We start from the raw sequence: 13,013 nt of genomic DNA on the forward strand, positions 1-13,013 counted from the left end.
GAAAGGCTTGAGGGACCGAATGGCCCACGCCTGCTTCTACTTCTTCGATGTTTCTATATGTGTTTGGTGACATGTGAATGAAGAATGCATTTATTGTAATTTGTGAATGAACCATGCCTGTATTCAGTGACTTGCTCAATGAACTGTGCATAGAACACGTGACCTGTGAATGAATTGCCTGAATTTGGTTATCTGTTGAATGAAATGTGCATGTGTTTGATGACTTTTGAATGAACTGTATGCATTTGGTGACTTGCAAATGAACTGTGTATGCATTGTTTAATTTGCTTGATTAACTGAATTTATTTAATGAATTGTGAATGAATTGTCTGTATATGATGATTTGCTGAATCGACTCTGTGTCCTTGTCAACTTCTGAATGAACTGTGTGTATATTTGATCAATTGCTGAATGAATTGCATTTCACAGAACTACAGAATGGTGACAACATGGAAGGAGGCCAATGGGCCCATTCTATCTGTACCAGCTCTATGTAAGAGCAAGGTGAGTGGTTGGGATGTCATAGAGCATGGAAACAGGCCCTTTGGCCCAACTTCTTCATGCTGACTGTGTTGCCCAGTGAGCTAGTCCCATCTGCCTGCGTTTGGTCCATAGCCCTCTAAACCTCTCCTATCCATCTAGATGGCTTTTAAATGTTGCTAATGTGCCCGCCTCTACCACTATTTCTGGCAGCTCACCAAATATGCACCACCCTTTGCATGAAGAAGCTGCCCCTGATGTCCCTTTTAAATCTCTCACCTCTGATCTTAAACCTATGCCCTCTTGTTGTTAGCATCCATTCCCTGGGGAAAAAGACTGTGTGCTTTCACCCTGTCTATGCTCCTCATGATCTAATAGGTCAGTGCGAGACCATTTTAAAGACAGTGGACGTAACACTAAGTTTCAAGGTAAGAATGGAAGGGATAAGGATCATCTGGAAATTAAGGTCCTGGATAAGGCTGATTTCAATATCATGAGACAGGAGGGAAATCGTAGATAGGTGTAGGAATAAATAGGGCTGTAATAGGTGATTTTAGGATTAGGGCTGGGTTTAGGGTTAGGCTGAGCAGTGAATCCAAATTGGAATCAGATTTATTATCACTGACTTATAAGATGTGAAATTTATACAAAGACATAAAGTTACTATAAATAAAATGAATAGTACAAAAAAAAGGAATAACGAGGTAGTGTTCATGGACTGGTCAGAAACCTGATGGCGGAGGGGAAGAAGCTGTTTCTGAATCATTGAGTGTGGGTCTTCAGGCTCCTGTACCTCCTCCCTGATGGTGGTAACGAGAGGAGGGCATGTCCCAGATGGTGAGGGTGGTAACGGTATGATAAGGTAAGATCTTTCACTTTCGTCTGTAGTCTCAGTGGTTTAGAGATAGCACTTAGGGTAGTGGTATGTGCCTCCTGCAGGATGTGGGAGTTCAGGGAACCTTCCAGTGTCCCTGGTGACTATACCTGTGGGAAATGTGTCCAGCTGCAGCTCCTAACTGGCTGCATCGAGCAGCTGAAGCTGCAGTTGGGCTCACGCAGGAGCATCCATGATGCTGGGAGCATCATAGACAGGAGATTTAGTGAGGTGGTCACAACTAAAGTGCAGGCAGTAGGTAGTTGGGTGACCACCAGGTAAGGTAGAGGGGGTAGGCAGAGTGTGCAGTGTTCCCCTGTGGGCATTCCCCTCAGTAACATTTATATTGTTTGGATACTGTTGGGGGAGATGGCCTTTCAGAGGAGAGCAGCAGCAGCAGCCAGGTCTGGGTGCAGACAGACAGAGCTGTAGTGATAGGAGGTTGATAGGTGGACAGACAGGAGATTCTGTGGCCGTGAACAAGACTCCAGGATGGTGTGTTGACTCCCAGGTGCCAGGGTCAAGAATGTCTCCGAGCAGCTGCAGAACGTTCTCAAGGGGGAGGGGGAGCAGCCAGAGTTCATTGCGCATGTTGGTACCAACGACCTAGGAAAAAAAAGAAATGAGATTCTGCAGAATGAATATAGGGAGTTAGGCATAAAGTTAAAAAGTAGGACCTCAAGGGTTGTAATCTCTGGATTACTCCTGGTGCTATGTACTAGTGAGGGTAGGAGTAGGACGATGGGGCAGATGAATGCGTGGTTGAGGAGCTGGTGCAGGAGGGAAGGGTTGAGGTTCTTAGACCATTGGGATCTCTTCTGGGGCAGAGGTGGCTTGTACAAGAGGGACGGGTTGCACCTGAATTGGAGGGGGACCAATATCCTGGTGGGGAGATTTGCCAGTGCTATTCAGGAGGGTTTAATCTAGTCTGGTGTGGGGCTGGGACCCAAAGCAAGAGTGTGGCAGATGGGCAAGTTGAGGCAAATATAAATGTTAAAGTGAGCAAGTTCAATAGACAGGACAGGCAGGGGCAGGACAGGGAGTGAGAGGCTAAACTACATTTATTTTAATGCAAGAAGCCTGACAGGTAAGGCAGATAAACTCAGGACATGGATCGGTAAATGGGACTGGGATATTATAGCCATAACATAAGCATGGTTGAAGGAGGGGCAGGACTGGCAGCTCAGTGTTCTGGAGTACAGATGCTACAGGTGTGATAGAGATGGAGGTAAGAGAGGAGAGGGAGTTGCATTTATGATTAGGAAGAACATCACAGTGGTACGAAGTAGAGGACATTCCTGGGGGATCATCCAGTGAGGCTATATGGGTGGAACTTTGAAATAAGGGGATAATCACTTCAATGGGATTGTACTATAGGCCCCCCCCCAACAATAGCCAGTGGGAGTTAGAGAAACAAATATGTAGGGAAATTGCAGATAGCTGTAAGAATAATAGGATTATAATTAATAGGTGATTTCAACTTCTCTGATATAGACTCTGACTGCCACACTGCAAAGGGTTAGGTGGGGTGGAATTTGTCAAATGTGTCCAGGAAAGTTTTCTCAAACAACATGTAGCTAGCCCTCTGATGGAAAGGGCAACACTCGACCTCCTGTTGGGAAATGAGGCAGGGCAAGTGATTGAAGTGTCAGTGGGGGAGCATTTTGGGACCAGTGACCATAATTCTATTAGTTTTTAAATAGTTATGGAAAAAGACAGAACTGGTCCACACTACACCACAAACTTGGTGTCATCTGCAAACTTACTAATTATACCACTTACATTCTCATTCAAATTGTTAATATAGGTGACAAACAACAGGACCCAACACCGATCCCTGCAGCATGCCACTGGTCACAGGCCTCCAGTCAGAAAAACCACCCTCCACTATCATGCTCAGCACAGATATTGTGGGCTGAAGGGCCTGTGCCTGTGCTGTACTGTTCTATGTTTTACCACTGACCGCCTGATTCCACCAAGTCAATTTTGTATCCAATTGGCTCACTCACCCTGGATCCCATGTGTTCTAACCTTCTGGATCTCTGGGTTCTTGGCAAAAGCCTTGCTAAATTCTATGTAGACAACATATAACGCCCTGTCCTCGTCAATCCTCTTGGTCACCTTTTGAAAAAACTCTTTTTCTTTTTCAATCTTTTTATTAGTTTTAAAATTAATACAGATTGATATATAGCATCAATATTTATACATGTAATACAAAGAGATCAGGATAACAATCATAGCATATGTAATCATAAAGAACAATAAAATATAAAAAAAATCTGTAGATCCAACGATCTCTTAGTAAATGAATATAATATAAAAGAAAGAAAAAGATTTATTATATAAATTTTAAAAAAACCCAAATCAACAAAAAAAATTATAAACAATATAAACTAAACAAAAAAAAAACTTTTCAAAAGAAAAACAAACAACAAAAAAAAGGGAAAAAAAAACTGGGCTAAAATTTCTCAGTAGAAACAGAGCAATAGAAAAAAAAACAATCATAGTTCTTCCTTGAAAGGCTGAGGAATCTGGGGTTCTTCCAGCTTATTTGGATGAGTGGGGAGCAAACAAGATGTAATGGTTGGAGGGGACAGAATAGTGAGGGGGACTGACACTGGTCTCTGCAGCAAAAAGCACAATTAGAGGCTATGTTGCCTGCCCAGTGCCAGGGTCTGGGATATCAGCCCTGGGCTGGAGAGGATCTCAGTGAGAATGCAGTCGTGGTACATGGAGGTGGCAGAGGCAAAGAAAGAGGTTCTTCATAGAGAGGAACCCGGCACCAAATTAAGAGGCAGAACCTCAGTAATAATCTCTGATTTATTACATGAACCCCATGGGCATTGGCAGAAGACAGATAAGACTAGAGAAATGAATGTGTGGCTCAAAGACTGGTGCAATAGAAGTAGGCTCCAGCTCCTGGGGCCCCAGCACTAGTATCAGGGAAAGTGGGAGCTGTACCATGGGGGATGGTCTACACTTGAATCCCCTGGACCTATGTTCTTGTGAGTTGTGATAACAGGAAGGAGAGAGGATTTTAAACCAAGTAGCAGGGGCAAGGGATGAAAGTTGGAGAGAAAGGTACTTGTATGGGAAATGATAAACAGTGTGAAAGGAAGGGCTGGAGGATAGAATTCTATGAATAAATCAGTGGCTAAGCAATATTACAAAAATAATACAAGGTGATGGGGGGTAGGTTCAGAACAGATGTGAGAGGTAAGTTTTTTTACTGAGAGAGTGGTGGATGCCTGAAGAAGGGCTTGGATGGGCACATGAATGAGAGGAAAATAGAGGGATATGGGCATTTTGTAGGCAGGAGGGATTAGTTATGTTGGCATAACATTGTGGGCCAAAGGGCCTGTGCTGTGCTGTACTGTTCTTTGTTACTCAGGTGTGAGAAACTTATTTTGGTAGAGGTTGGTGAATCTCTGAAATTATCTACCCCAGGGAGATGTGGAGGCTGGATCACTGGGATGTTTAAAGAGTAAATAGATAAAGACTTGGGCATTGAGGGCTCTGATGAACCTGACCAGAAGAGATGAGGTCTTAGGCAGGGAGGCCATGATCAATTTGAATGGCAGCGCAGGTTTGAGGCATGGAGTGGCCTACTCCTTACTTTTTTTTTGTGTCTATGCGTTTACTGTATCTGAGTGCACTTAACGTTTGAAACAACACAGAGAACTTGAAATAAAGAAGAGCAGCAGGGATAAGACAGGTAGCTAAGTCCAAGATCAGTGGGAGGGAAATAATTGAAAAAAATGATGGGAACATTGTGCTGGGAGAGGCAGAGATCAATCAGGGATAATTAGCCTGGACCTGAGGGAGAATTTCTTTAGCCAGAGGGTGGTGAATCTGTGGAATTCATTGCCACAGGTGGCTGTGGCAGCCAAGTCATTGGGTATATTTAAAGCAGAGGTTGATAGGATTAGTAAGGGTGTCAAAGGTTACGGGGAGGAGGCAGGAGAATGGGGTTGAGAGGGAAAATTAAATCAGCCGTGATCAAATGGGGGAGCAGACTTAGTGGGCAAAATGGCCTAATTCTGCTCCTGTGTCTTATGGCCTTGTGAAGGAAAGGTCCTCTTTGACTAATTTGATGGAATTTTTCAAGGGGTGACTGGTTGTCGATGAGGATAGTGTAGTTGATATGGTCTACATGGACTTCATTAGGGCCTTTGATATAATCCCACTGTTCACTGGAGCCATTCAGAGAGCAGGCTACCCTGGGCCTGGTATTGTGCAAGGAGCTTGGATTAATTACTGACCCCATCATGAAGGCACCCCCACATATGGGAGCGATCAAAACATGATAGCATTTTCTATTCAGTTTGATGGGGAGAAGAATTGTCCAAGACTAGTATTTCAAAATTAAATAAAGGCAATTTAAGGGAATAAAAGAGAACTAGCTAAAATTAGCTGCAAATTAGGTTAAGAGATCAGTTTGTCGATATGCAGAGGGAGATATTTAAGAGGATCCTTAAAGTTCCAAAAGGAGAAGAAAAGCCACATAATTGTGCAAAGGTAGGTGGCAGGTCAGAAGAATGGACAGATATGAGAAACCGCAGAGAATGGCATAAATGTTAACAAGGTAAGGAACCTTACAGTACAAGATAAAACTAGTCGTTGAAACAGATTGTCAGAACTTCTATAGATATTTAAAAGAAAGTTAAAGTGAAACAGGAAGGTAGCGATCACTGACAGAAACAGGAAAGAAGGGAGTATTCCACAGACCCTCCCAGTAGCAGCAGAGACACTGAGGAGCAGATCGGGAGGCAGATTTTGGAGAGGTGCAAAAATAACAGGGTTGTTGTCATGGGTGATTATTTATTGGCACGTCCTTAGTGTAAAGGGGATAGATGGGAAGGAGTTTGTTCTGTGTGTACAGGAAGGATTCCTGACACAGTATGTGGACAGGCCGACTACAGGAGAGGCCATTCTGGACCTGGTACTAGGCAATGGGCCTGATCAGGTTTCAGATCTCCCGGTGGGAGAGCATTTTGGAGATTGTGACCATAACTCCTTGACCTTTACCATTGCCTTGGAGAGGGATAGGAGCAGCTGATATGGGAAAGTATTTAACCGGGGGAGGGGGAATTATGATGCTATTAGGCAGGACCTTGGGAGCGTAAATTGGAAACATATGTTCTTGGGGAAGTGCACAGAGGAAATGTGGAGGTTGTTTAAGGAATACTTGCATGAGGCTCTGGATAGGTTTGTCCTATTGAAGCAGGGTAAGGATGGTAGAGTGAAGGAACTGTAGCTGACACAAGACGTAGAATATCTTGTCAAGAGGAAGAAAGAAGCTTACCTGAGGTTTGGAAAGTATGGATCAGACAAGGCTCTGGAGAGTTACAAGGTAGCCAGGAAGGAGCTTAAGAATGGACAGGAGAGCTAGAAGGGGGCATGAGAGGTCCTTGGCAAGTAGGATGAAGGAAAACCCCAAGGTGTTCTACATGTATGTGAAGAATAAGAGGATGACTAGAGCGAGGGTAGGACTGAGTGAGAGAAGGAGGATGAGAGGTGTACAAGATGATGAGGCATAGATCAAGTGGACAGTCAGAGACTTTTTCCCAGTGCAACAATGGCTAACATGAGGGGGCATAATTTTAAGGTGATTGGAGGAATATATAAGGGGGATGTCAGGAGTAAGTTTTTTACACAGAGAGTGGTCAGTGCGTGGAACGCACTGCCTGCAGAGGTTGTGGGGGCAGATACATTAGGGACATTTAAGAGACTCTTGGATAGACACATGAATGATTTAAAAAAAAATAGGGGGCTGTGTGGGAGGGAAGGGTTAGATAGATCTTCGAGCAGGATAAAATGTCGGCCTGTACTGTGCTGTAATGTTCTATGTTCTATGATTATTGGTCCTGTAGAAAATGAGTTTGGAAATAATGGATAGTCAGCACAGGTTTGTGTATGGGAAATTATCTCACAAATTTGATTCAGTTTTTTGAAGAGATAACAAAGAGGACTAACGAGGGCAGGGCAGTGGACGTTGTTCACATGGACTTTAGCAAGGCCTTTAACAAGATCCCACATGGTAGGCTGGTCCGGAAGGTTACATCACATGGGATCAAGGGTGAGATAGCCAATTGGATATAAAATAGGCTTTGTGGAAGGATGGTAGTGGAGGGTAGTTTCCCACATTGGAGACCTGTGGCCAGAGGTGTGCCACAGAGATTGATGCTGGGTCCTGTGTTTGTCATGTATATTAATGAATTGGATAAGATAAGATATCTTTATTTGTCACATGTACACCGAAACACACAGTGAAATGTATCTTTTGCGTAGAGTGTCCTGGGGGCAGCCCGCAAATGTCGCCACATTTCTGGTGCCAACATAGCATGCCCACAACTTCCTAACCCGTACATCTTTGTAATGTGGAAGGAAACCGGAGCATCCGGAGGAAACCCATGCAGACACGGGGAGAATGTACAAACTCCTTACAGACAGTGGCCGGAATTGAACCCGGGTCACTGGCGCTGTAATAGTGTTATGTTAACCGCTACACTATAAAAATGTAGTTGGCATGGTTAGTAAGTTTGCAGATGGCACTGAAATTGATGGTGTAGTGGACAATGAAGAAGGTTGTCTAAGATTACACAGGATCTTGATCAACTGGGGAATTGGACTAAATAATGGCAGATGGAATTTAACTCAGACAAGTGTGATGTTTTGCAATTTGGTAAGTTAAAGCAGGGCATAACTTGCACAGTAAATGGTAGGTCCCTGGAGATTGTTGTAGAACAGAAAGACCTAGGAGTACAGGTACATAGTTCCCTGAAAGCGGTAACACGGTTAGACAGGGTGGTGAAGAAGGCGTTTGGCACACTTGCCTTCATTAGTTAGGGCATTGAGTACAGAAGTTGGGACGTCATGTTACAGATGTTGGTGAGACCACACTTGGAGTATTGTATCCAGTTACGGTCTCCCAGCTTTAGGAAGGATATCATCAAGCTGGAAAGGATGCAGAAAAGATTCACGAGGATGTTACCGGTACTGGAGGACTTGTGTAATCAGTAGGTTGCAGATATGGGCGAAGAAATGGCAGATGGGAGTTTAGCCCAGCCAAATGTGAAATGTTGCACTTCAGGAGATCAAATGTAAAGGGACAATACACTGTTAATGGCAAGACCCTTAACAGTGTTGATGCGCAGAGGGAACTTGGGGCCCAAGTCCATGGGAGACAGTCTCTGGTTATTTACCTTATCTATGGCTCCAGGGAAAACAGACTTAGCCTGTTCAATCTCTCCTGATAACCAAAGCCCTCCGATTATTTGTACATATTACAAACAAGAAATGTCTCAGCAGTACACCACTTGTTACAGATCTCCAGTCAGAAAAACACCCCTCCACCACTACCCTCTTCCTCCAATCACCAAACCAACTGTGGATCCAGTTCACCAACAACCCTTGGATCTCTTGCGCCTCACCCTTCAGCGCTGTAACTTTCTGCATTGACTATGTTTAATTTTGTTGTGACATTTTCAACATTCTGTTTCCTTAACAAGGCATGGCTGCCCTGGACAGCAAAGCCTCTGGGAAAATGGGATTGCGAGCAGTGGTCTACTACACCACCACCACTGTCCTGGCAGTGATAACTGGAATCATCATAGTGTTGATCATCCATCCTGGAGGAGGAGGCAAGGACAAGATGCATCGGGAGGGCAAGATCGACAAAGTGCATTCAGCTGACGCATTCATGGATTTAGTAAGGTCAGGAACATACTCTGCAGATATAGAGCACTACTGCACAGAAACAGGCCCTTTGGCCCACCTAGTCCATGCCAGCCTGGTTTTCTGCCTAGTCCCATTGACCTGCACCGGACCACAGCCCTCCATACCCCTCCCATCTATCCAAACTTCTCTTAAGTGTTACAATTGAACCCAAATCCACCACTTCCACTGGCAGCTTGTTCCACACTCACACCACCCTCCGAGTTCCCTCTCAGATTCCCCTTAAATATTTCACCTTTCATCTTAAACCTAAAACCTCTAGTTCTACTCTCACCTAACCTGAGGGGGAAAAGCCTGCATACATTCACCCTATCTATACCCTGCCAAATTTTGTATACCTCTATAAGATTTCCCCTCATTCTCCTGCGCTCCAGGGAATAAAATCCTAACCTATTCAACCTTCCCCTGTAACCCAGGTCCTCAAGTCCCGGCAACATCTGTGTAAATTTTCTCTGCACTCTTTCAAGCTTATTGATATCTTTCCTGTAGGTTGGTGACCAGAACTGCACACAATACTCTAAATTTGGCCTCACTGACGTCTTATACAACTTCAACACAACATCCCAATTCCTGTACAATGCCCTAATTTATGAAGGCCAATGTGCCAAAAACCCTCTTTACGACCCTATCTACCCATGATGCCACTTTCAAGGAATTATGGATGTGTATTCCCAGGTGCCTCTGTACAACCACACACCTCAAAGTGTGCATCACCTCACACTTGTCTGCATTAAATTTCATCTGCCATTTTTCAGCCCATTTTCCCAGCTGGTCCAGATCACTTTGCAAGCTTTGATAGCCTCCCTTGCTGTCCACTACACCCCCAATCTTGGTGTCATCCACAAATTTGCTGATCCAGTTGACAACATTATCATCTAAATCAGTAATATAGATTTTAAACAACAATGGACCCAGCACCGATTCCTGCGGCACACCACTAGTCACAGGCCTCCTGTCAGAGAGACAACCATCTACTACCACTCTGTGGCTTCTCTCAGGAAGCCAATGTTGAATCCAGTTGGCTACTTCATCCTGAATACCAAGTGACTTAACTTTCTGGAGCAGCCTCCCACACAGGACTTTGTCAAAGGCCTTGCTAAAGTCCATGTAGATAACGTCCACCGCCTTCCCTTGATCAACCTTCCTGGTAAGCTCCTCAAAAAACTCCATAAGATTGGTTAGACATGACCTGCCACACACAAAGCTCTGTTGACTATCCCTAATCAGGCCCTGTCTATCCAAATACTTATGTATCCTGTCCCTTAGAATACCTTCCATTAATTTACCCATGACTAACGTCAGGCTCACTGGCCTGTAATTTCCTGTCTTATTCTTACAGCCTTCCTTAGACAATGGAACAACATTAGCTATCCTCAAGTCCTCCGGCACCTCACCCGTGGCTAAGGACGTTCTAAATATCTCTGCTAGGACTCCTGCAATTTCTGCACTAGCCTCCCACAAGATTCGAGGGGACACCTTGCCAGGCCCTGGAGATTTATCCACCCTAATTCGCCTCAAGACAGCAAGTACCTCCTCTTCAGTAATCCAGATACGGTCCATGACCTCACTACTCTTTTTCCTCAGTTCTATAGACTCTGTGTCTATCTCTCAAATAAATACAGACGCCAAAAATTAATTTAAGATCTCCCCCATCTCTTTTGGCTCCGTGAACAGATGACCATGTTGCTCTTCAAGAGGACCAATTTTGTCCCTTACTATCCTTTTGCTCTTAATACAACTATAGAAACACTTGGGATTCTCTTTCACCTTGTCTGCCAGAGCAACCTCATGTCCTTTTTTAGCCTTCTTGATTTCTCCCTTAAGTGTTCTCTTGCAGTTCTTATACCCGGCAAGCACCTTATTTGATCCTAACTGCCTATACCTGATATGCCTCTCCTTTTTTCTTTACCAGGGCCTCAATACCCCTTGATAACCAAGGTTCCCTAAACCTGTTAGCCTTGCCTTTTATTCTAACAGGAACACTCTCCCTCGGAGCCTGCAGCCACTTCAGATCACCACATTCACACTGTAACATACAGACTAATGTTTTTCCATTAGTATTCACCAGGAAGGACATGGAAGATAGTGAGAACGGGGAGGGGTATGTTGCTATTCTAAGGTATGTTGATGTGAAGAAGGAGGAGGTGTTGGGTCTATTGAAGAACATTAAGGTGGATAAGTCCTCCAGAGCCTGATGGGATCCATTCCAGGTTATTCCAGAGCACTGGAGAATAACTAATGTTGATTCTCTGTTTATAGAGTTATAGAATCATACAGCATGGAAACAGACTGACCAAGATGCCCATTTAAGCTAGTCCCATTTGTCTGCATTTGGCCCATATCCTTTTAACCTTCCCTATACATGTACCTGTCCAAATGTTGTTGTTTAACATAGAACATAGCACAGCACAATACAGGCCCTTCAGCCCACAATGTTGTGCTGACCTGTAAACCTCACCTAAGACTATCTAACCCCTTCCTCCCACATATCCCTCTATTTTAAATTCCTCCATATGCTTATGTAGTAATCTCTTGAATTTAACCAATGTACCTGCCTCCACCACCGCCCCAGGCAGCACATTCCATGCCCCAACCACTCTCTGGGTAAAAAAACCTTCCTCTGATATCTCCCTTGAACTTCCTACCCATTACTTTAAAGCCATGCCCTCTTGTATTGAGCATTGGTGCCCTGGGAAAGAGGCGCTGGCTGTCCACTCTATCTATTCCTCTTAATATTTTGTACACCTGATGGGAAATCGAGACAAACCAGGAAATTATAAATCAATGAGCCTTATATCAATGGTAGGGAAATTATTGGAGGTGAATCCTAGGGAGAGGATTTACTCACATTTGGAAAAGCATGGGCTTATTAGGGATGGTCAACATGGCTTTCTGTGGGTGAGCTCATGTCTTACAAACGTAATTGAGTTTTTTGAGGAGGTGCCGAAGATGATTGATGAGGGTCGGGCAGTGGGTGCTGTCTATGTGGACTTTAAAGTTTTTGACAAATCTTCTTGGTAGGCTGATTGAGAAGATTAAGGATCCATGGAGACTTGGTAGACTGGATTCAAAATTTGCTTGCTCATAGAAGACAGAGGGTAGTGGTGTCAGTGCTGGGACCTCTGTTTGTGATAAGTTTGCAGACAACGCAAAAATTGGCAGAGTTGTGGATAGTGAGGAAGGTTGTCCAAGGATTCAGCTGGATATAGACCAGTTGGAAATGTAGGCAGAGAAATGGCAGATGGAGTTTAATCCAGACAAGTGTGAGGTGTTGCACTTTGGGAGGTCAAGGTAAGAGGAAAGTATACAGTTAATGGCAGGATTCTTAGGAGCATTGATGTACAGTGGGATCTTGGGGTGCAAGTCCATAGCTCCCTGAAAGTGGCAACATAAGTAAATAGGGTCTGTTCCTGTGTTGTATTGTTCTGTGTTCTGTGATTGGCAATTCAATGTTCCAGGCATGACTATGTTTGGACAGGTTGTAATAGAGCAGGTGACATTTCATATTGAATTCCAAAATGAATACTTTTTATCAGTATTCACAAAAGAAACAGATTTTGTAGTTGGAGAACTCAGTGAAGGGGAAGGTAAAATTGTGGTGCAAGTCTCCATAAAATAAAGAGAAGATACCCAAATGCCTTAGTGGGCTTTGAGGTGGATAAATCCCCAGGTCGGATGGGATTTATTCCAGGCTGCTATGGTAGGCAAGGGAAGACATTGCTGGGGGTTTGGTGAAGATTTTGAAATCTTTACTGGCCACAAGTGAGGTACCAGATGATTGGAGGATGGCAAATGTGATCCATCTTTTTGAGAAGGGCAGCAGGGACAAGCCTGGTAATTACAGACCCGTGAGCCTAACATCAGTAGTCGGGAAGTTACTGGAAAAAATTCTGAGCGTCAGGATTAATGATCACTTGGAAAA

At 44.1% G+C, this 13,013-nt stretch overlaps 1 protein-coding gene across 3 annotated transcripts in view; it reads left to right on the forward strand.

Moving 5' to 3' along the window:
* LOC127572488 (excitatory amino acid transporter 1-like) overlaps positions 1-13,013 on the forward strand; it is a 60,121-nt gene that overhangs the window by 13,473 nt on the left and 33,635 nt on the right. For all 3 annotated transcript variants that reach the window (XM_052019835.1, XM_052019833.1, XM_052019832.1), the window contains one exon: positions 8,866-9,070. In XM_052019835.1, coding sequence (XP_051875795.1) covers positions 8,866-9,070 — 205 coding nt within the window. The remainder of the gene's footprint in view (positions 1-8,865; positions 9,071-13,013) is intronic.

The sequence above is a fragment of the Pristis pectinata genome, chromosome 7 (assembly GCF_009764475.1).
Source record: "Pristis pectinata isolate sPriPec2 chromosome 7, sPriPec2.1.pri, whole genome shotgun sequence".
NCBI classification, from domain to species: Eukaryota; Metazoa; Chordata; class Chondrichthyes; order Rhinopristiformes; family Pristidae; genus Pristis; species Pristis pectinata.